Source organism: Brachycentrus maculatus, unplaced genomic scaffold (assembly GCF_059751285.1).
Source record: "Brachycentrus maculatus isolate JH-2025_06_01 unplaced genomic scaffold, ASM5975128v1 h1tg000262l, whole genome shotgun sequence".
NCBI lineage: Eukaryota > Metazoa > Arthropoda > Insecta > Trichoptera > Brachycentridae > Brachycentrus > Brachycentrus maculatus.
In genome coordinates, this window is record NW_028281013.1 from 212299 (window position 1) to 238582 (window position 26284).

At 33.1% G+C, this 26284-nt stretch overlaps 1 protein-coding gene across 3 annotated transcripts; it reads left to right on the plus strand.

Moving 5' to 3' along the window:
• The first annotated feature begins 644 nt into the window (after window positions 1-644).
• Window positions 645-25370, plus strand: LOC148305772 (uncharacterized). 3 transcript variants are annotated; one of them, XM_088266134.1, is made up of 15 exons: window positions 645-726; window positions 1250-1589; window positions 2083-2260; window positions 4084-4248; window positions 13388-13518; window positions 13871-13996; window positions 15501-15592; window positions 17359-17452; window positions 18334-18493; window positions 19208-19379; window positions 20117-20306; window positions 20395-20502; window positions 20753-20924; window positions 21026-24099; window positions 24593-25370. In XM_088266134.1, the coding sequence occupies exons 3-15, from the start codon at window positions 2257-2259 to the stop codon at window positions 24896-24898; spliced, it is 4794 nt and encodes a 1597-aa protein (XP_088122260.1). In that variant the 5' UTR covers window positions 645-726; window positions 1250-1589; window positions 2083-2256; the 3' UTR covers window positions 24899-25370. The 3 variants fall into 3 exon arrangements, with proteins under 3 accessions (XP_088122260.1, XP_088122261.1, XP_088122262.1); XM_088266135.1 differs by lacking the exons at window positions 645-726; window positions 2083-2260 and having other exon boundaries at window positions 1518-1589; XM_088266136.1 differs by lacking the exons at window positions 645-726; window positions 1250-1589; window positions 2083-2260; window positions 4084-4248 and adding an exon at window positions 7040-7873.
• The last annotated feature ends 914 nt before the right edge of the window (window positions 25371-26284 follow it).

The following is a 26284-nucleotide window of genomic DNA, read 5'->3' on the forward strand; positions in this document are numbered from 1 at the left end:
AGCTGATTTTAATAATGACCTCATATAAAAATATAACAGTTAACAACATTTTGAGTGTGTCCAAACACTTTTAAACAAATCTGTTTTGTCTCCAATCATAGGAGTTATTTTTAATATTATTTTTTGACATCTCAACTCATGGGTATAATTGGTGAATGCTACACGTGTGTAAAGTCTTCATTTATGTTGAGATGTCAAAAAATAACATGAAAGAAAACATATTATTTCGAGAAATAAAAATACTTTGTGTTTTGATCCACTCACATTTTTATTAACCAACTAGTTTGCCCTCTTCAGGGTTTAATTTATGACTGATTTAATTTATGACTTAAATTTATGACTAAAAACCCTGAAGAGGGCAACAGGTTGTTGCCAAAACTAGTTGGTTAGTGAAAAAGTGAGTGGATCAAAACACAAAGTATTTTTATTTCTCGAAATAATATATCAATATGATCTACAAAGTTAATGCTTTCAATATTCAAAACATGAAATATAACAGTTTTGTCACGTCTTAATATATATACTAGAGCCCGTAAATATGTGTCACCCTATACATACGAGTATATGTAATACAAAGCTATAAAGCGTAAAGCAGCAATTTACGTTTCCTGTTTCTCGGGCAATCTATATATTCCATTTTCACTGCAGTTTTAAACTATTCGTTAAAGGAGTTAGTCGATTCGCATATTTAATATCGACCATAATTAGGACCTCGCGTCACCGATAGTAATATATTGATGATAACAAATTGTATTGGCTTGACTTCATTACTTTAGTGCGTGGTTTGCCGGCTATTTACCTACGGTGTTATCAGTTTATAATTAATATTTAAAGTGAAACATGGTTTTAGAGCAACACTGCTACTGTTAATCCTAGACTATAATAAGTTATGAACTGACGAATTTCGAATTCTAACCTATTTTGGATACCAAAAATAATTATACAATCCAATAAAACAATAATCACTTTATCAGATAATACGCGTTATATATCTGTTTTATTTTAAGTAGGCGTCTAATGAAAATCTGCAATAATTTTCAATATAAAATCCGAAATATACGCGGTAGTTTTTAGTACCCAAATGAATAAAAGTTCCTATTTATTATAATATAAATTGTAAACTCGTATGATATATTGTATAAAAATACATATTATAGATATGTTTATATGTTTAGTACTTAATCTTTGCTGAGAAGTGTTTTTTCTTCTTCTTTTATGCATATTTCATTTTGATACTTATTACTTGTAGTGAAGTGAATAAATATACCATTTGTGTATTATGAAAAACAACACCCGTAACATATATTAATTCTCCGTGAGTTTTCGTGTGAATCAATCCTGCAAGCTGAAGTTATAAACATCTTATACAAAACAGTTTTCTGTCTAATATTTGTGAAAATGTGTGATTACGGAATTAATTTAAAAGTCATCAAATTGGAATATAACATTCCGAATATACCAATAGGACATTTTAATCGAGAGCCCCCTTAGGAGGAAAAATATGTAATCCTTTGTGTCAACAGAATCTGTCTGGACTTCATACAGGAACATCCAATAAAAAGAAAGCTATTCCAGAAGTGAAATTAAAAGTATGTGAATTATCTCTTTTTTAATATAATTATTCATACTTCTTATTTATAATCATTTATTATTTATAATAAATTAGGCGTGTAATTTCTCGCAGAAATAAAAATTTATGTTTTATAGTATAGGACGTTATACACGGCGTTAGCCTACTACAAATAAATATATATATATATATATATATATATATATATATATATATATATATATATATATATATATATATATATATATATATATATATATATATATATATATATATATATATATATATATATATATATATATATATATATATATATATATATATATATATATATATATATATATATATATATATATATATATGTGTGTGTTTGTGTGTGTGTGTGTACGTATTTTCATGAATTCCTCAATAAATTTTCTTGTCAACATCTCTCAATTCCTTGGTATGAATGAGGTATATGCTTACCCAAATATTATTTTTCCTTGGTATCCAATACCAATAAATAATTTCAGAACATACCTGCCAGAGGTCCTGGTACTCTGATTGATGAGTTATTGGCAGAAATATATGGCTGCAGGATAGGGAGACTACCAGGACGACATGAAGGACAAGGTGTAGATAGTGAACCATGTACATCCACGACATCTGAACCGACGTGTATCGTTGACCAATCCGAGATCAGAAAAATGTGTAAGAATCTCACTTGTAAAAACGTATATATAATCTAGTACAGTGTTCCGCAAAGTGTGTGCCGCGGCACACTGGTGTACCGTGGTGATTACTTGGTGGCCGAGGAAATATTTAGTTTTGTAAAGATAACACACCTAGAAATAGCTGAAATCTATGCGAGCGAGGTTGCGCGAAGAGCTTGCATATAGGGTTTTTGACTCTGACTACTATTAAATAAAATAAAAATAAAAACGCCTGAGGACGATCAACGAAGAGGTGAGAGCAGCCTTATCAACAATTGCTCCAAAATTTTATCACCTGTGCTCAGTAGGCTCACAGTTCGCATTAAACATCAATTGTTATATATCGCTCACTCCTTTCAACAATGTCAAAATTAAAAAAAACTTGATTTTTCAGGAGATCGTTTTTAAAGTTTAAAAATATTATAAAATGTATTAAAAATAAATATCAAGCCACTTATTGAACTTTTAACTGTGCAACAGATATTTTTAGGTAAAACCTGCATGTTTTTTCTCCTTTAGAAAAATATTGAGTTTATTTAAAAAATAATAAAAACCATACCTTTTCTTCAAAATGCAAAAAAAAACACTTTCTGCCCTGTAGCGCGTAAATATAAAGTTAAAAATATGCCGCTTTTGCTGAGATCTAGTACATTTTCTGAGACACAACTGAAAATTGACGATTTTTGATATATGACGTTGTTGAAAGGAGTGAGCGATATCCTTTCGGATTATATTTATTTTAATAATAAATCAATATTAAATTAACTTTTTCTTCTTCTTTGGTGTACCTTCAAAATTTCTTGATTTGGCAGGTGTACCTTGAACGGAAAAAGTTCACGGAACACTGTTCTAGTATATCAAAATTCTATCGATTAATTGTAATTTTTATTCAACATAATTATGTAGGTACATCGCATAATATTAAATACAATCTTCTTCTTCTTCTTTTTTTGATGGCTTTTCACCCTTCTTGGGTGTTATAGCCAGTGTCGAGTTATTCTTTATTTACACTTTTTACATTTGACTTATAAGTGTTAGTATTCCTGTTAGTGGGGTTAGTTTTATTAGTTATGTTAGTTTGTTTAGTGAGTTATTTTAGTAAGTTATCATACACCTTTACAAATTTATACAATTAATTTTAAGATATTTACAAATTATTTTATAAACAAGTTTGTTAGGGGAGGTTAGTAAGGTTAAGATGTTGGTGGGAAATGGGACGTTTATGCTGGAGAGGTCTGAAAGGAAGCTCGGGTAGCCGTCATTCAACGGGCACCCAAACATGTGATCTAGATCCTCCTCTTCAAGACGGCATTCACACATGGCAGTATCCCGGACATGTATTCTAAACAAGTGAGCACTGCAACAGCAGTGGCTTAGTCGCATTTATTAAATACAATAACATGAACACAAACTATCATTGAAGAAATAGGAGAAATTCAACTCCCCACCCCAGTATCCACCATCTTTCGAACCTAATTCTAAAATTGCGGCCATAATTTCTAAAGTGATAAAGCTAAACACATTGAAACAATGATTTTTTTATGGATTGTTATTATTATTTTTCATTATTATTTTAATTGTAAATAAAAATAAGACTTGACACTGGCAGAAACATTCTCTCACTGGGTGATTGCCAAATAAATAAATAATATAAAATATAAAATAAAATTACAAAAACTTCGTATTAGGACATCCAATGATTATTATAATAAAAGGATGAAAATAAGAGCGAAGAGTTGGAGGACCTTCCACTTCATACTATAATACACAACACACGCAAATAAGACCGGGTGGTGTTCAATATTTCCTCTTCTTTTCAAGGTGTACGCGAACTGTCCGCAACCCTCGTACCTATGCAGTCGCGTTCCCTCCAGTTAGGACAGCAATTAGCTCGCAAACTGTGCGCAAGGGATACACTAAGACGGAAAAGGAGAAGATTGTGTTCCACCATTACATCCATACTCCGGAAAATACAGCTCTTCAGCGGTAAATATGAGGAACCTAGGGATATGTTCCATGTACTCACATAAACTTAAATTATAACACCCAATATCATATAAAGACCAAATAATGAAAAACTTTAAAAAAAGTTGAAATCCAAAAAAAAAAATTCTAATAATGTCCGCCTCCGTAGTGCAATGGTCAGCATGCTCGCCTACCGTTCTGGAGGTCCCGGGTTCGATTCCCGGGGGGGTTTAATAAATATAAGTGATTTTTTCACTCTAATATTTATTCAATATTACACTGGACTGGTACCTGAAGTGGAGGGCTGATCACCTTTCCTTCATGTGTAATCGATCGAGATAACACTGCGTTTATATGAAGCAGTGCCCTATGCACCATTGGGGTGCGGTAAGGGATTTATTATTACTAATAATAATCTTAATTTTTTTTTTAATTCCTTACCACTACTTTACATGTTTCCGTTACCTCAAACTCCACTCCCTAACTTACCCCCCCCCCCGCTCCCTCATTTATAATCCCACCTGCCTCTATCAGTACAGATAATATTTTTTTTATATGTTTAATTTTTTATACCGGCAAGCGCGGTGGCGTAGTTGGGTAGACGCTCGACTGCGAAACTGGCGTCGCGGGTTCGATTCCCGCCAAATGTAAAATAAATTAAATAAAGATTTATTTTCAATTGGTCTGGGTATTTGTGATGTATTTTTCACACTTATCTTCCCTATCCTTACTATCCCACCTCCTGAAAATCCTCTAAAAGTAGAGACTTTGTTACTTAAAAAAATAAGAGGTAATCATCTGTAGCTTCCAAAATAAAAAATAAATAATACTAAAGTGGTAAAAAAAAAACAAGTGTTTCATTTGTAATTTGACCATTTCATACTACAAAGTGAATTTCGAAACAATAAAAAACATGTAGGTACTTAGCATGTTGCAAAAATATAATATACATATGTAGATACGTAATGTCATCATTGAATAACTTTAACCCCAAAACTTTAAACCCCAAAAAAAGCTTTAAACCCATTTATACAAGGTTCTTGGCACTAGAATACGAATCGATACATCCAACCATTACAAATATATACTTTTACAGACACCCACGTATGTACATAATAATACTATGTACACCGAATGAAATAATTCATATAGTTGTATCTTATGTATGATCAATAGGTAATTTATATATTTTGTAAAATAACAATAAAAATGTCATTAGTTCACTGTATGATGTTATATATATATGTATTTTGTAGCATTCTTGTCTTTTTCCCCATGTTGCACATTGAAAATGGAAAATGTAGTTTAACACCCACAGATGGCAGTATAACCTACTCTTTAATTCGGTGTGCGACTGCGCAGTTATCGGAAAGGTTACTACTGGATTGATTATATTTGAAATTTGAAGCATGTTAATATTTTTTAAGTAATTTTAACTTATATCTTAAAACAAAAATACTATTTCAGATCGTTTTCATATTTTCAGAAAAACGGTTTAGCTTCCAACAAATATGTTAAGAAGATTATTAGTAGTTTCAGATACAGATGTCAGGCCTGAGATGATGTCTTAGTAATGTAATATAGATATCTTTGCTTCTATTCAGTACAAAAAAAATAAAAATAAGTTATTTAAAACTCCTTAAAATACGGATGCATAAGTGGTTAAAAATTGATAAAATTTTGAAAATAAAAGGCCAAAAATAAATGTAAAACTATCTACACTACGTAATTAAATCAGTAATTTCTGTATGAAATATTAACTCAAGTATCAATAATTTGAAGCTGTAATCTGCTACGATATATGTTTATACATCTTTCGATCGTGTAACAAAAATAAATTGATGTTTACATGTTCACAACCAGGACAATTTTACTTTTTTTTTTACTTATTGCACTATGGTATGTGTTATAGGAGTTGCTACTATAGTTGCATACGTATCGGTTTTGCCACTGACGTAAGCGTTCCATCTTGTATGTATATGATATTTTCCTCTTGACGTAATCTCTAGTTGAGTGGTAGGGGGTAAGAAGAAAGAGCGACTGGTGCGTACATTCTGCGGAGAGCCTGAAGCTCGATATTATAAACTCAGAACAAAAAATATGAAATGACATATTCATAAACGGTCATAACGTATATATGATATCATAACTTTTATGTATACCTACTCATAAAAATTTATGAAGATTTTATCTGATTATATAAGTAAATTGATATCTGATGAACTGAAAAAAGACAATAAGATCAATTGAATTCGTAAGAGTTTTCTGGTGTTTTAATGAAAGGTGACTTCCATTCGTAAATATAATTCCATTTCTCCTCTTCGGTCTATCATCATGGCTCCTCATCAATTAAGATATTTGTTTGTATATATTATAGTTAAACTATCAAATTATCGTCTCAGAAATGGATAGCATAATTAATTTAGTTAATTTCGAGAGTTAAAACGATTGTGTAAATCGCCTGTCTCTTAATTTTATTTGTTCTTCCCTTTATCCGCAACCAATACTGCTTAAGACAGTGCTCCTACAGAAATTGATCAATTAAAAATATATTGATGTGCGGTTTGTAAAATCCTTTCATAATTATCATAAAAATGTCCTGGTAAAACTAATGATGTTACCAAATGTATAAACCGAGTTATCTATTACGACTTAATAACATTCGAAGAGAATTACTCGCTACTTGAAAGGCACGATGATAAATTTGATGTTTAGCATCAATATTTGTGTAAATATGTTTCCCTTGGCGAGGTGGCGTCGAATTGGCTTGTCGTTTTCCTCGCTACGCGCCTTCCATTTCTGGCTGAGTCTTGTGTAGGGGAGCAGGCGATCGATCGCACCACCGCTGCACATTACCCGCTACTCGCCTCCGCCCACAGCTGTTCCAGTCGGTGCGCCAGTAGCTCGTGCACCGAGTCTCGCCTGACTCGGTATCCTTAGGCCCCGACGTTCTGTCAAATTTCCTCGAGTGTCCTCCAAAATAAAAAGCATACTGCGGAATATCGTTATCAACATTATCAAACGCACTATGCTCGCGAAACGTAAGACTATCAACTCGCGGCGTGGTGAAATCATTTGTTATGATGTATGCTTCCAATCTAAATATGGATTCGTTAACTTGCAAAACATTTACTTTAACTAGTTATATTATTATTTATTTTTAGAATAATGGCTAGTGTGTGTTTTACCGAAATCTGTCGACCGGAAGTTATAATTTTGTAAACCAAATTTAATTTGTGACGTAAACATGACGTTGGTTTTTGCGAGTAAATCATTCTAGAATATCATTTTATTCAATATGGTAAAAAGAAGCAAAGTAAAGTTGTACTCGAAAACCAAATACCCTCCGAAATTGGACAAAGCTAGTCTTTCAATACCTTTATCGAAAACAAATTGAAATAATAAAAATTAAAACAAATTTGACGATGTTACGGAAGGTAATTGATGAAATATTGTGAAATCGGAGTGTTTAGTCGGTCGGAGGGCACCATGCCGGGCCTAGGCCCGAGGCCCAGCCCCCGGTAGGGCTGCGCCCCCCGCATTCCGCGCCCTTTCCACCCTATGTGATGTCACCCGGCACCCATGAGCGGCCTGATAAACTCTCTGAAAAACCTGGCTGGATCCTCCAAGCAAGGTGGCGCTACCGGTAAGACTAAAATAGTATTTTTTTTTTATTAAACAATATAAATTACCTTTATTACAATGTCTAATGTCTATTTTCTCGACGTGCCTCAAAGTTTGAAATGACATATAATATTTTAGCATTCTTCACGGTTTTCATAATATGTTTAAGTTGGTTTTCTTTATCTATTTCGGATATTACCCTTGTATAAGCATATATTAAACTAAAATAAAACATGCTAATAAATTTGTTTAAAACACACATTTTCATAACAAGTAATTATGGTAGAACACTTGGTATGAACATAATGCAGTTACCCATAATATACAATACAATGATTTCATGAAAATAAAATTACATTTTCATTTTAATAATTATATAATTGATTTGAATCACACATTTAAAACAATTTTTTAAATTCAATTATTCCGCAAAAGCTTTTACTATACACTATAGTACATTTACAAAATCAATTAGATTTTTGATGTGCGTTATTATTACAAATTAAATATATAAACGAATATTTTGTAAAAATCTACAATCTTAAATCATTACCATATCAGTTTAGGATATTATAAACTAAAGGGTTTAATTGTATTTAACTGATAACATAAACGGCGACAAAGGATAAAAAAACGGATGTTTATGTTATAAATATGTAGTTTATGTGATTGGCCTACTCTGTTTTACAACGGTATTATACTTCATTTTCATTTTAATATCGTTTACATAACGTGCAATTAATAAAACATTTTTTTAGATGCTAAACGGAAAATTTCACTAATAAAAATGCTGAAAAACAGTCACGTTTTTCCGCATTGTTTCAACCTGGATTATAAACGAGGAAAAGCGTAATGTCAGATTGTTGAACAAAAACCTTTTATAATAATTACCAAAATTACTCTCCATGCCTGTTTATTTATACAACACATTTTTTAAAGGAATGACCCGCAAAGCCTCTACTTTTTTTTCACTTCTTTGCAGGCAGGATAGTAAGGATAGGGAATTAAATGTGAAAAATATATCACAAGAACCCAGACCAATTTAAATAAATATTTCTTAACTACGATGTTGTTGGTAAGGACATTCAAGAAGCTGTCAGAATATACTCGTACGAAGTAGATAATTTTCCTGATTTTTATTATTCAATACTGTCGAATTAACCATTTCAATAGTAATTCTTTTAGTATACCGGTGGCTGTAAAAAAATTAGGAGTAGTTAAATCAATAATATTATGATTTTTTTTTTTTTTTTTTTAGATGGGAATTGCATTTATTATTTACCTTGCTTATTATGTACAAGGTTTATAGATCATTTAGTGGATTTTTGTTTCTTCTAGCTAATTAAATATGTTTTTATTTGAATCTGTGTTGGGAACAGGAGGGATCATCTAGTGTGGGTCAAATAGGAACTTCTCTGCATTTGCTCATTGCTGGGAGGAAACCACGTAAAACTCCTCAGGAGAAGGCGGACTGTTGACTGTCATCAGCAGACCTTCCATTCCACTAGAAGAGGGTTCGGCATTTTGTGTCCTACTTTGGTTTATGTTACCAATGTCCTTCACTATTTTTATCATGTATGATACTACCTCTTGTGACAATTCCTTATGAACTATCACGGATTCGATGTTGGATAGATCCTCACCCAGGCTCCTGCAACGCGCCTCCAGCTGTTGTCTTTCAAAGCTGAAAAGGGGGCAAAGCATCAACAGGTGAGGGACATCTTGAGGTGTCTCATCATCACACGTACAGCTGTCGATCTCGGAGATCTTGAAACGATGTAGGTAGCTCATGAACCCACCGTGACCCGTAAGGATTTGAGTGAGCTCAAAGCCAGGTTTCTGCAGTCTCCTGAAATCAAAGGCATGGAAAATGGTTGGTAAGAACATTTTGGTTACCTTTCCGGTGGTTTCGTTCAAATAACGATCGTTCCAGAGTTGGAGGGTCCTGCTTCTAATTTTCCTTTTGGCAAAACTTAGCGGGAAGTTGGCATAGTCAGGGGCAGTCTTCTTGAGTGTTGCCTCCCGGGCCTTTTCATCCGCCTTTTCGTTCCCTAGGATACCGCAGTGACCCCTTATCCAGCCGATATACACATTCTGGTGTCTGCATCTTAACTTTTGAATATCTGTTCTGATGTCCATGACAATAGGGTTGATCGAATTTCGGTCCGCTATTGCGTGGACGCCAGATTTACAGTCTGTCAGGATCGTTATCTGCTTCCATCTGTTGGGGGGTTTTTTCAAAACATAAAACAAGGCTTCTTTGATCGCATAAAGTTCCGCCTGGAACACAGAACAGAAGTCGTCGAGTTTCAACTTCCTCGAAGGCAGCTCTCTCACGCCATCGAAGGGTACAAAAGCTGCACCTACTTTGCCGTTCAAGAGACTACCATCGGTGAAGATCCTCAACTCTTCCTGCAATGTCCCAGGTAGAGTCTGGTCATCGTACCCGTGATCTATGGAAAGTCGTTCAGCTGGATGAGGGAGGGAGAAGTAGTCTCCGACTCCCTGGTAGAATCTGTCTTCCGGCAGGTCCTGCAAGATAAGGCTTTTCTTGACTGCGTATGCCTCAGCAAGCTCCCTAATCCTCAGATCGAGTGGCATAAATCCACTTAAAACCTGAGCTGAAACAAGGGAGATTGTCCTGTATCCTTTGCATGACCTGATAGCAATATGTCTTTGCATGGAGTCCAGTTTCTTTCTGATGACTTTCTTGCGAACCGCTTCCACCCACACGCTTGAGGCATATGTTATCAGAGGTTCTACAGCGCCTATATATATTTGCTGCATAACTTCCGGTGACGCTCCCCATGTCGGTTTGGCGGCTCTCAAGAGTTTGTTCGTGATGCCAGCTGCTTTTTTGCAAACGTTGTCAACGTGTTTAGACCAATTTAGGTTGCGGTCTATGGTGAGGCCCAAAACCTTGAAATGGTCTACGAATTGCAACCGGATTCCGTTCATGTATATTTCCGGCTGGCGGTCCTTTCGTCTGGTAATAAACATCGCGTTCGTTTTATCTTCTGCAAAATGGAGTTTGGCCTTAATTCCCCATGTAGTGATGGTTTTCAGGGCGTTATCCGTCATTATCTCGAGATCCGTCGTGCTGTCGGCCACAGCCGTCAAGAGAAGGTCGTCCGCGAATGCCCTCAGTTCTACCCCCTGGCCCAAGTCTTTCTGGAGTACATCATCCAAGATGTAGTTCCAGAAGCTCGGTCCGCAGGAAGATCCCTGAACGCATCCTTTGGTCGTGACCTTCTCGAGAGTTGCATCAAAATGTGACAACACGACTTTCCTCTGTTGATGATAACTTTTCACCAGCAAGAACAAGTTCCTAGGACACTTTTTACTGCTAAGTTGGCACATTAAAAATGGCCACCAGGCATTATCGAAAGCTCCCCGTATGTCAAGCGAAATCGCGACGATCATTTTCTTGTCTTGCAGTGCCGTCCTGATTACCTTGACTGAGGCATTGAGAGCATCCTCTGTCGATTTTTGGGGTGTGAATCCATATTGTTTCGGACTTAACTTACCGTTACGATGAAAATGCCAGTTAATCCGATTGATCATCATCTTTTCGAGTACTTTTCCAAACACCGAAATGAGTCCGATCGGTCTGTAGGACTTAATATCTTGAAGGTCGTCCTTACCTGGTTTGGGTATGACTATGATCCTCGCTGTTTTCCATGGAATCGGGAAGTGGTTCAGTCTGAGACATGCGTTGTACATACCTAATACTAATGACCTGTAATAATATTATGATTCGGTAAGTATGGTTAATGACGAAGAGTCACCGACTGCAGTTGTTGCAACATTGTGATTGCTATCCAGCGATAGTAGTGCGCGGTCGGTTAGAACCAATCGGAAATATTGATTAATCTATATTGATAATTTTATCGCGAGCCTCTCCATTATTATTAGCATTGCTTTTCAGAACACATTTATTGCCACTATTGTGCTTACATAATAATCTGTGGATAATACCAGCACAAGATTACAACATCATCATGAGTGTTCTCTGCCAAATCTTCCGTTTCGGTACTGTTTACTTTCGATGCCTGGATTCGAACATTTCCAGTTGTTCCAGGAATCATTATTTATAATATGTAATAATATATGCCACCACAAAGTCAGTTGGTGGTCAACTACGAAACTGAGAATGTGGGTTTGATTTCTGCCGATTGTTAAATGAATTATAAATTACTAAAAGATTCACTAATGAAAATATGGGCAAACGGATATTATCTTTAAAGTTACGGAACCATTCCATGTGCACTTTTCGATATATCAGCAAATTATTTTCATATTGACGAGTTATAAAGAAAAACAAAACAATTACTGCAACTTTTTATTTAAAATATCCCCTTTATTTATCTTTTTTGACCTGAGAGAGAGTTATATATAGTTTTTCCCAAATTTAGTAATGCATGCCTTTCGTATAACTTGATTGATTGAAATATCCGATTCGGGAAAACTGTTGATTGACTATTTTCAGTGACTTGCTATCATGCATACTGCATCGTACTGATTGGCAATTAAACTTCCTCATATTCGTACCTACATTTATATTCTAGTAATCTCAAACTCAGGGACAACAAAGAAATTGCCACGCTCTGGGCAAAACCAAAGCCAGGTGCTCATTTTCCTTTTTCAAATCCTACAGATTAACACCCAATTTTTGTGATTTCGATTTTTGATGTCTGGATAACGACATCCCTAAAAATCCCATAAAAAATGTCATAATGATTTTAATAATAATAATAATAACATTTTGGGAATTTATGAGTGCATACATCTTGTAATTCCGTTACGTAATAAAATGCACGTGTAAGTGGAAAAATAAAAGAAATTTTATGCGGGAATGTCTATTTTGTGTATTAAAAGCATTGTTAACTTTGTGGTATGGTTATATTACACTCCTCTTATCATTCATGATTACTTTACCTAATACGGAATCGGAATAATGATTCCATCATCAGATCAAATGTAGACTATAAAGCGGTCACTCCTTTCAAGAACGTCATAAATCAAAAAACTTGATTTTTCAGGAGAACGTTTTCAAAGTTTAAAAATATAACACAATGTATTAAAAATAAATATCAAGCCACATATTGAACTTTTTACTGTGCAACAGATATTTTTAGGTAAAACCTGAAGGTTTTTTTCTCCATTTGAAAAATATTTAGTATATTTTTAAAAAAAGTAATTAAACAATACCTTTTCTTCGAAATGCAAAAACAACACTTCCTGTAGCGGGTAAATATTCAGTTTAAAATATGCCGCTTTTGCTAGGATATAGTACATTTTTTGGGCATTCCGAAAACACGCACAACTGAAAATTGTCGATTTTTGATTTATGACGTTCTTGAAAGGAGTGAGCGAAATGTAGTCTACATTTGACCTGATGGTTGCGAAATGATTATTCCGCAACCGGTAGCCATGAAGTAGTGTTGTTAAGTGGTATTACACAAAGTAAACGTTAACTGATGAGGAGAGTGTCAATTTGCATGTCGCCTGTTTTGAAATGAGTTTTACTTTGCAGGTGGTAGAGACGCGGAAATGCGCTTCTCGGTGTCGCCGCGCGGGGGCGCCAGCGGCTGGGCCGAGTGGCTGCGGGCCATGCGCCTCGTGGCGCGACTGCCCGCCGGAGTGCCCCTCGAGTTCCGCAAGAAGGTCGCCATAAACACCATCCAACCAAACTTTATTAGCCTGATACTCTGAGTTTAAAATACAATTAGGTATATCCCTTGACAGGGTTGGCATTCGACATTCACGGCTAAGGACTCTCACGCACGAATTGTGTTTTTTTGTGTTTTTTTTTGTGTTTTTTTATTCTTCTTTTAAGAGTTACTGAGACTACGAATCAAGACTATAAAAGCCCGTGAGGGCTCAAAAATTTTACACTTCACGTCGGATGCCTTTCTGTTTTGGGATAACGAGATAATTTTTAACCATGTATATGTACGAGCCCAGCACGTTACTGTGTTTCGCATATATTTTAATTAAATTCATTCATTCCTTATAGTTATGGCTCACCATCGCGGAACAACACCTGAAAGTAAAGGGGGTAGACTGGAGCAAGGCTGAGAAGACTTGTTTCAGCGAATGGACAAACCCAGATGACACCGAACTGGGAGTGCAGATTGTCAAGGTGATAACATGCTTTTTCAAACAGTTTTATACGAACGTACTCTTAAGAATGCTTTTAACCTAAGGTCCAGCGGAGAATTTATAATTATGAAAGACGGAGTTTTGTTTGAAGAGCCCATTTTTTTTACAATCTGATGTTATCATGTACACTCGCACATATTTTTTTACAAATAATGCAGCACTTAAGAACATTATTAATTCCTTTAACAGTGTGGATATCTTTTTATTTATACATAATCCATATTTGAAAAGGAAAAGCACTTTTTTGCTAGTGCTAAAATTTAATAATTATTATAGCGGTACAATAACTTTGTAGGGTTTTTTTTTATATAAAAAGGGTAATTTAACCAATTCGTACAAAAAATATTAATTTCCTCAAATATTTTTCTTTTAAAAAATAACATTTGAAACAAATATTTAATGATTTACCACATACGTTCACATTTGCTTAAAAGATTTTATTGCGAATTCAATAACTATATGATGTATACTATTATTTTGATAATAAATTACTTTTTTATATTTGTATGTATTAAAAAATAATGCTGCACACTAGCGATTTTTTTTATAAAATACGATTTCAGTTTATGTAAAGGAAATAGATAAGAAAATAAACAATGGAGATGTGGAAATGGAAATGGACGGTTTCCTAGGAGATTTTTAAGGAAGCCACTTCCATTACTCTTATAGCACGTACTCGTACTAATGAGGAAATCCGACACCCGCTGTTTGCGCTTGAACAGAGTGAATAGTTAATCGTGTCACCAATTACCACTCGAGCTTTAGATTACCCTTACGTGAGATTTATATATTCCGGGACGCAATTACTTCGTACGTATTATCAGATCTACAACTCGTGTGTTTGTGTGTGTATATACATTTCCAAGATACTAAATATTTTTCTTTTCATATGCATAGTGTACCTAATAGCAAAGTGCGTAATTCAACATACATGTGAATGCACATAGAGAAAAGATTAAAAACGTATTTTTTGCTTTCCTAAAAAGGCAACACAAGGCTTACGAGCTCATTAAGGACATGAAGCTGGACTAACGTATTTAGTATTTATTTCAACTAACTGTGACATCACGAGTTATAAGTTATTGATATTTCTCAGTAGGATGAATTAGGGATAATCCCCCTTTATATTTTATTATTGGGAGATTAAAGACCATTAACATAAATGGTTCTTAGATTTAAAAAAACCTAAAATATACTCGTAGGAAAATGTTTTCATTTTATGGCCAATTTCTGTTCTCGTATTATTTTCTAATGCTTTTAAATTTGTAAAATTGATTAATTATACTTAACTGTGATAAGTCACTAAATCTTTGTTAATGTTTTTTTCTCACTTTGAATACGAATTAACAAAAAACTAGTTTTCTTGGTTAATCTTTGTGGAAGTTACTTTGCGGATATTTAAAGATATTACATACCTTTTCACTTTTTGCGAGTTTTTACTCAAATTCCATTTATCTTCTCAACTTTATTTTTGTTTAATTCAGGATCTGCACAGAACCGGATGCTCCTTGTTTTGTGGGTCAGAAGGAGTAGAAAATCAAGCAGTTCTCAAGAGGGTTCTTCTGGCATATGCACGGTTAGATTTGACAGTATTTAATATTGAAAATGTCGTTAAATATGTAATATATATTATGGGCTTAAGAAATTACTACCTACTAACATATTCAATGCAAAATTAAAAACTATTTAAATAATGATTAACCATTTCTTAATGACATATTTAAAGCTTTATAATTGGTGAAACTTTCATTCTCTAAAAACCATGTTATTTTTCATTTTAAGTATACATATGTTATTATTTTTTAATACACAATTTATATTGCTTTCTCCGTGTTCAAAGTACCTACAAAGTACCTCATTTATAATGAATACCGTGTAATTATATAATGGTTTTAAATAACAAGTGATATTGAATCAAAATACGATTAATCCATTATAAAAGGCTTCACGTTATAAGCTAATCATATAATGTATTTATTTTATGTTTTAACTGGGTCACCATACAACGGCTGCGATTACGATAATACATTTGTACTGACTGGCTTCTGAAGACTTAACGCTGATTTTACTAAGGTCAACCTTTCAATGGCCAACGGTTTTGGGTGTCAACAAAAACGCTATGATGGTTAATATACCTATATAAATAATATACTAACGATCTGGGAATAATCAAGACAGGGAATATAGGTTCATCTTTTACAGCAGTTAGAAATAAAAAATACTTAATTTCCAGAAGAATATAATCACTTAGAATGTAAGCTTTACTTTGAGAAAATGCCCTCGTAAGTACCCATACTTATGGAATATTTAGACTTTTGGGTTCATAATATAATCAATATGCGGAAGACTTTTATGGTATCATATCGAGCTGGCGAACCTGTAACATTAATTGTATCGACTAAATACATGTATAAAACATTTTACATAATAATGAACAAAACAACGCAATACGTATTTTCTAATATTTACTAATAAAATTTAGATTCAGTAGTAAACATTTTCATCTTTATATAAACATTCATAAAGATTTTTAATAAAATTTCTGTTTTGTATCAATGTATCTGAAAATTTACAAATAAATTTCACAGTATTGTGGTGTTTTAAGTATAATTAGAATTATCGACATAAAACATGAAATATGTTATTAAGGTTAAAATAAATTATAAGTCATCAAAATAACTATGAAATTACTAGGTAATATTTCAAAATTATAAATGGCATAAAAAAATCATTTGTATTAAAAAAAAACAGTGGATGCTTCTTATAAAAAATTAAATAATTACAATATTAAGGTAATTTAAATACTGCCATTTTAACAAAATATAGTCTCAAATACTGTTAACATTTTTATTATTTACTACGTCTCATGCTCTGTATTTTACTCGAACTAAATTGTAACATAAATAAAAGATCTAAATTTAATTGATAAATTTCCCTCCATAGAACAAATAAAAGAAAAGAATATCGCTTAAAAATAAGGATTTGAATTTATAATTTAGTTCTAACTTTAATTTCCATAATTTAATTCTAATTCTAATGCTACCAACTCCATCATGTTTCCGTTTTTGTAAAATAGTTTTAAAATCTTTCGGTTATGGCTAATTGCTGCTAATAACAAGTGTTTTCATTAGATTAATTAAGTAAGTAAATTATGTAATTTATGGTGTTCATTATTTTTTAAACCCATATTGGCCCACTTACCATACCTAGCACTCCATATTCGACACACTTTCCGGCTACGATAACTCTGTTGTGAAAAATTCAATACACATATTTTATGTTCCATAGTAAGAAGATATTAGTTTGTTATTTGTGAATTTAATGTTTTTCCCAATATTTTAGGTGGAATAAGGCAGTGGGCTATTGTCAAGGCTTTAATATGCTAGCTGCATTGATTTTAGAAGTAATGGACCGATCAGAAAGTGATTCACTTAAGGTAAATATTATTTTGACCTGATCAGAATACAATAGTGCAATAAGGCACTGAAGATTATTTATGCTGTGTTTACTTAAAGTTTTTAATGAACACAAGGGGATCAGACCTACGCTTCGAGTACCTGTATAGAGTTCATGACGGCAAGGGTATTCAAGAAAATAAATAATTACATAAATCCCCTGATAATCAATTCTGGGACTTCATACACAGCAGATAACTACTCTTGCCAACACACCATGGAAGCGAATAAAAGATTTTTTTTTTTCGTTTTTCGAATAGGGCACTTCATCAGATCGACGCGGTTTAAGCTCGATCGTAAATTATACGAAGGCAAGGTGATCTTATTTATCTTTATACGGTGTATGTTTATAAAATATCAAATAACCCAATTTAAACGAAGGTAGATAATTTTTAATTTCATTCATTCGAACCCTTATCCGCACCCTAATGGTGTATAGGGCACTCCATCATATAAACGAAATGTTATCTTGATCGTTAACACACGAAGGGAATGTGATCAGCCCTCCGCTTCAGGTACCAGTCTAGGGTAATATTAAATAAATATTATTGTGAAAAAAACATTTATATTTATTAGACCCCCCCCTGGGAATCAAACGCAGGACCTCCAGAACGGTAGCCGAGCGCGCTGACCATTACACTACGGAGGCGGACAATTTTTAATTGACATCTTAATTTACATTTAACAGTTGGTTTTTAAATAGAGCTACATAAATTATGAATTTTCCTTATCCACGAAAATATATTTGTTCGTGTTGAAAATCTATGTAACGTATACATTATCTAATTGAACGTATTACATAGCCATCAGTTTACCCCTCCCATTTATTACCTAATTTTTATTTTCGTTTGATTAATTATAGGTTATGATATACTTGATCGAAGCAGTTCTTCCTGAAGGATACTTTGCCAATAATCTCCGAGGCTTGTCAGTAGATATGGCTGTATTCAGAGATCTTCTAAAACTGCGTCTTCCTCGGCTATCAGCTCATCTTGATAAACTCCAAAAGGGAGCGGCTGAAGGTATCGTTAATTCAATAATTGTTTTTTCAATACCTACATACATACCGACCTACTGCCTATAATTATTAAGCTGCACTAACTTTAACAGTATGGGTAAGAACTAACCAAAAATATGCAAATGAGTAATATTGCCAATTCGAACTAAATTATTGACAACAAAAACCAATATTATTTATGTACAATTAGTTAAATCTAATATTTAAAAATTGGTAGTTTCCTGTAAAAACCCGTCAATATTAATAAAAAAAAAGCAATTATAATGACAAATTATACAAGTTCATCATGGCATCGACATTGCAAGCAATTTTTATATTATTTTTACATTATATATATATGGATATATATATGTGTACATATATATATATATATATATATATATATATATATATATATATATATATATATATATATATATATATATATATATACATATTTATTTATATATATATATATATATATATATATATATATATATATATATATATATATATATATATATATATATATATATAAATATATATTTATATATATATATATATATATATATATATATATATATATATATATATATATATATATATATATATATATATATATATATATATATATATATGTATATAGAGCTGGTATATATATATATTTTCCTTAATAAAAAATCACTACACGCTACTGGTAAACATTTCCGAATAAGCACATAATAATATACTTTTCCAGGAAGTGTATATGAGCCGCCTCTAACGAACGTGTTTACCATGCAATGGTTCCTCACTCTCTTCTGCAACTGTCTGCCTCATGACACGGTGCTGAGGGTATGGGACTTGGCGTTTCTAGAGGGAGACGTCGTGCTGCTCACCACCGCCCTCGCCATCTGGGACACCCTACAAGAGTAAATAATCATTTCATCAAATTAAATACTCCCTTTTGACATTAAATCCTTTTGTTATACAAGATATTTCAATATTAATAGTTACTCATCAAAAAAAAATAATCATGACAGTGTAAATGTACATTTAGTATCAAATAACTTTAGTCCTGTTTTTCAAGAAAAAAAATTTTATCGATATAATGTCTCCCACTTTTTTCTAAACAACTTTTTCTAGGTACCTACACTTAAATTGCTCACTTATCTTAATGTAAAATATATTTATAAAAAAATATTAAAATCATTGAAAAATATCTTGTTTCATAAGGAATTTTAATTTTTTTTTATATAAAAAACATGCTTTTTAATAAACATACTTATATTTCGTGGAAAATACAAAAACACAACTATTTTATCTTTACAAAAAAGTTAAAATTAAATAATATTCGATAAATGCAAATCTCTATACCGCTTTGATATTCAGTATATTTTTTAGTTATTTTATAACTACAAGTATGTCTCATTTACTCATAAACTGTTTTAAACGGTTTTATTTTTAATGTGTATTAAAAATATGTAGAAAATAAAATACTACAACAAATATAGGGTGTAACTAGAGTAAAAGCTTAAGTATAGAGTGTAAGCTTGAGGTATCAAAATCAACAAATTAAAATATAAAAAACAATTAAGTTATACAAGTTGTACCCGAGTATATTTTACTTTTGTGTAGTATGTTTATTGTAAAAACCCTTTATTATTAGCCGCATTTTGAAAGTGGAGTCGGCAGACGAGTTCTACTCCGTAATGGGAGAATTAGCGAGAGAAACCCTCGAAGCACCGCCGGGTCACGGGGAACAACTGCTTGCTGCAGCGGCCCGACTCGGCCCCGTTCCTGAGCTCCAGAAGCTGAGAGACAAGCATAGATACAACATAACTCCGTGGGCGCAATCGGTGAGTTTTCATCATCATCATCATCATTTTCCAAACCGAAAAGTGCTGCCATATTGAAGAAAAAAATAATGCTCTATTCGTTTTACAGGTTCAGTCAGCGGCTAAAAAAGGACTTCGTCTTTTTTATTCGGAGGATGAAACAGACTCCGGTGATGACGGAGATAAACTAGCTTTAACAACAGCATACGGATTACAAGTAAAATATACATTTCTGTTAAATATATCAATTTATCAACTATTTTAAATAATCATCAAGTGGAGGATTAAACATATTGAATTCGATCCTTTTGGAGTGCCGACTCACGAAACTATAATATTTCTGACCACGATAAAATTTTGTTAGCTTTAAAATTTGAGAAGAGAGTGCCAATTCGAAGCCCTAATCTCGTGATATTTGAGCTTTATTACATTTTCTTTAATAATATTTTTATGTTTGGTTTTTCAAGAGCGGTGGACGAGGACGAGGTGCGCTGGTAGCAGCTGGAGTATTTGGTCATCCAGACCGAGAACGCTTAGCGCTAGATATTTCAGCCCTCAAGCAGCAATATGAAAGACTTCGAGAACGACAACGTCAGGCTCATATTATTCTTGCTGCAGCATGCGCGAGACAGCCACACGGTAAATATCATAGTATCAGGCGGTTCTACCGCACTCTTTGTCGTAAAAATATAGTTTTGTTTCGTCAAATTACGTTATAACGTTAATCGTGTTATTTTCAGTTGGAGTATCGAGTCCAACCGGACCCATCTCGATGAATCACTTATTACTTGGGAAGCGTGCTATTGTAAGCACGAGAGGTCGAAGACTAGGACCCCCTCCGGGAGCTATTCCACCTTCACGAGCTCCAAAAACTCCTAAATCGTCAACTAAATTCCCATCTAAACTCAAATCTGAGACATTGAATTGGAAAGATGAAAATAATAAAAAAGTGCTTTGTAGAAGAGATTCAATAAACTGGAAAGATGTCAAAAATTCCACTTCTCAAAGTGAAGAAGCTGAAGATGAAAATCTAGAAGAAACGGGAAAACAATTGTCTGAAACTGAATTGAATGAAATAATGAAAACGTCAATGAGAAGTAGAAGAAAAAGTGAATCGTCGACATACAGCGAGTGTTCAGAATCTAGCACATCAACTAGTTTATGTGATGAACCAAACAGAATGAGTGATTTTGATTCTGAAGCCCCCAGTGTAAGTGATAATAACATATGCGCAGACGATGAAATACTTGAATCAGGGGCTGATAAAGAAGATAAAGAAAAGGACCATGGTGAAAGATCTAACAACAATTTCATCATTTTGGAAAACGAGGCTAGTACGTCTGAATTTGTAACATACGTTCAAGAATGTGAAGATCTTTTAGATAGAACTAATAATATTGACTGTGACAAAGGCTTGATATGTATTCTGCCTGATGAAGATTTTATCGAATTAAAGGAAAAAATTAACGAAGAAAAAGTAGAAAAAATCGAAACCAATCCCGTCAAAAAAGATGAAGCGGAATATGATTTTTGCGACTTTGTTGACTCTAATAGAGGTAAGCAATTGCGTAGCTACCTAAATGAATTCAAAATTGCCGATCACGTTACCAAGACAGAAACTTTAAGTTCAGTAGAAGAAACAGAAAAAATAGAACCAATTGAAAACCCGACAATGCTTGAAGAAGTCGAAATATGTAACAATGAACCAGAATTCAACGTTACCAAAAATAATGATACGGAAGAAGTGACATTTATGAAATCCATAAATGCAATAGAATATAATTCAACCAGTTGTGATCGTTCAATAAGTAGTTCATTAAGTTCGATAAGTCCTATTCGGAAATCAACTCCAGGTCATAATGACAGAACCACATTCTTAAGCTATAAGAGTCCGTGTAGAGATTCTGATGTGCCAAGTGAATTTAGCGAAGATGAGAAACCGATTGTTCTCAAAATCGATAAATATTTTGAGCACAGTCCCGAATTTTTTGGGGCTAGAAAGTCGGGATCATATATAAGCTCAGACGAAGATGACGATAAGGGATTCAGAAAACATAAAACTGATCATATTTCGTCGATTAAATTAGAATGCTCTTTGCAGAGTTCTAAAGAAAAAATTAAATCTGATCATAAATCCCATCATATAAATAGGAAAAAAACAAGCGATCGAGTGAAAACACCACAAGATGAATATGACGACGTTTTTTATACTTCTGATAAGTTATATGAACGAGATAAAGATGTATTCAACAGCACAATAAGTAGCTTTGACATTATTAAATCGCCACGAAGTCAACCTGACAGAAATAGTTTTTTAGCTCAATTACCAGAAGCTTCAAGACATAGAAGGATTTCCAGCTTAGATAGTCCTCAATCTATAAAATATATTACAAAACAAGATGCAATAGAACCATCTCAAAGTGATAATTGCTCGTTTTTAGTCAATGAACAGCACGTTAGGTTAGGAATATTAGAAAAAACTAAAAGTGAGGACCTACCGCGTGACAAAATACGATCATTTTCAGTTTTAGACGATGAAATTGAATCAATCAGATCTCAATCTGGAAGACGAAATAGTGAGCGAGCTTTAAAAATTATCCAAGAAAACTCTAAAATTCTCCATCGGATATTAGTCAATCAAGTTAATAAATGTAGTACAAGAGGAACGCTGCAAGAAGAATCTCAAGAAGAAATAAATGAATCGCTGGAAAAAACATTCACACAACCAAGCAAAAATCAAAAATATCTATCATCCCCTAGATCTGCAAGTATGGATGACCAATTGTTCAAAACCAATCATTATCTAATTTCAATCGATTCTAATAAAACGAGTGATTTTATCAAAGCTCCATTACCTCAAATAAAAACAACACATGATCATAAGGATGAGATAAGTGTGAAAGGGAAAAATTGTGCGCCTATAAGGCCTAAATCTTTCGAACCCCATTTATTACCTGAAGAATCGCAAGAAACTCATCCAAAATACTTATCCGAAAAAGAACCTTCTAAAGAGCCACTTAACGATGAAAACAAAACGGATATGTTCGGTTGGGAAAACAAAGGTTTCGGTGCAAAACACAGGAAATCATCTTCCATAATTTTCCCGGACAATCCAAGTCAAAAAACAACATTAAATGATAATATTTTATCAGATTACAACGAACCTAGTAAAAATAAATACACTTATGATTACATGAGGGATACCCAAACATTAGACATTACACATGATACCGAAAAAAGAGCTGGTGACCAACCTTCATCTTTTTTACAAAATGAAACAGTTGTGGGTTCTGAAGTTAATTTAAATTTACAACCCGTACCCACTTTTCCTGAATCTCCCGGCGTGGAAAAATATTCAACGTTTGCAGGTGTACGTGACACACAACTTGATAATACGGATAGTTTACGCGGCATAACAGATTCACACAAAAATGAAAACAGCATCGCAGGCACTAGCTCGTATAATGCTTCTCCTCCGTACAAATTCTCAAACAGATCAAGTGAGGCATCTAGTTATCTATTAGATGAGTCTTTGAGAACTCAAAAGAATAGTGATTTGTCATTCTCTCACGTAATTGATAGTTTTTCAAGAGTAACCGAGTTTTCTCCTGTCGATACTCTTAGCAAACCAGACGGGTTAAAAATTGAAACCAGTCAATCTAGCGACATGTTCGTAATATCGTCATCGATGAGTTTATCTTTTGATCCGTCAGTAGAAGAATTGCTCTCATCAAAACCAGGAACATTCAACTCCAGCGACACACTGTGTCAATTAACTTCTTTGGATCAAGTTTCAACACCAATGAGTCCAAAGGTAATTTTTCATATTCTGCCGGAAACATGTTATATTTAGAATGTATCGCTATATTTTCAGTTTTTTAGGGTGGGACGTGGTCACCTCCTTTTTTAAAAAAAAACATCATAACACAATAAGAATGAATGGCATGGATTCAATTATTTCGTCTGTATACAGGGGCACATTTACAGTTTTATTTCATTGGGTTTTAAAAACGACATCTCGAAGGCTATCACAGTCCTCGTCAATACGCTCTCTGACAGAACGACCCTAGGAAAAGTCCTCGTTTGTCCGTGGCATGATTGTACACTTGTAATAATAATTTAAAAAAAAAACTCAAACGCACACTGGAAATAACTTTCACTTTCTGGCCCAAGTATCGAATAAGGAAATGACCGCACCCCACCCTATATTTGTATACCGATAGACCTATCTATTTACATAAAAGCGAAATGTTTTCGTTTTTACGAAAACTGTTACCAGAATGATAATAACCCGTTTATATTTCCAGGTGACACCGCACCTAGCGAGCAAGGATACTGGTATTTCTCAAAAAGACTTATCACTCGAGTTGAACAGATTTAAATACACTCCGGAAGATACTTCATACAGACAAAACTCCATCGTAGACACATACTCCGCTAGTATAACATCACTGAGGACTCCTTCAAGTCCTAGTTACGATAAGACTAGATCATTAAAAAGTCCAGAAAAGGGTTATAGTCCTTTTCCAGCAAGAATGTTAACAAGGCAACCTAAAGAACTAGGTCTGCGTCTAGGTCTTTATAAAGATCCTGTAAAATCGCCTTCCAAATAACTGTATGGTTAATTTATCATAGGTATAAGATTATTGTTTTCAAAAAATATTTTCCAGATTGTTACATTATAAATTGTTTATATTTTGTGAACATAGAATTTTTATCATCTCAAAACTAGAAACTACATTTTTTTAGCCACCCACAATATTCACTTCACGTCAAGTAAAAAACTCACAGTTGTTTCAAAGCTATAAATTAGTCTGCCTCCGAATAGTGTGGGAGTAAGCGTATTGAGCTATCCATAGTAGCCCAAGAAGTTCTGGGTTTGATTCCCTAGGTGGTCAAAGCAAATATTGTGCAAGCGATTTGTTCACTTGGTGTTTAATTAATGTTGCCATGGACTGGTACCTATATCGCAATACTGATCACCTTGCCTTTCTGTAAATATCAATGCGTGCCCCATGCACCATTTGATACGGATGAGGGTCAGAAAGTGAATGTAAAACTTTCTATCCAGACAAAAAATAAAAATATTATTTCTAGAAGGCCATAGGCACCTACCTAATTTATAATTTATTTGAAAATACCTACTTTTTTAATTATTTGATTGAAATAGTAATTTTAAAAGTAAAGTAAAATTATTTGTGTACTTATATTACTCATGATGATATATATGTATATAGATAATCTAAAACACAAATTTTGATGTCTGTCCTTAGAATGTATAATTATGTCTATTTGTATATATTAAATATACAGCAATATGTAGTTTGTAAATTAATATTCACTAAAAGTAAATAATTGTGTTAGTGAAATTGTCAATATGAAATTAGCTTTAATGGTTTCGTTTATTTTATACAATACTTTAATGTACGTAATAGGCATACGTATAATACATACAGGCATATTACGAAATACTTATTTTTGTAAACGTGTTGTATTAAAAGGGTTCAAAATACATTAATTCATCATAAAGTTTAATCTTAAGCTGATTTTTTCGTACCGATCTTCCTATATACGTTTCAATTATATCAATTAATTACCCAAGAAGTATTTGATACACTTTTTCTTTCAGGATAATAAAGAAAATTGTTCCTTAACCTTTTTTTATGATTCTCGGGATTTTAAGTAAAGCCGACCATTAACATGTTTGTTGTTGTTGTTCTATTGTAGAAATTATGTTTAAAATACATTTTCTTTTTTCGCTTCATGCATTTACCAGTTTAAAAAATACATACATGTCTTATCATAACATCATCGCCAATAGATTATATATTTTTGGTGTAAAGTATGTGTTTATTTGTTAATATGTATGTATTTAATATTATTATTTCAGTGGCTTATCATATATATATATATATATATATATATATATATATATATATATATATATATATATATATATATATATATATATATATATATATATAATGTCTTATCTTATA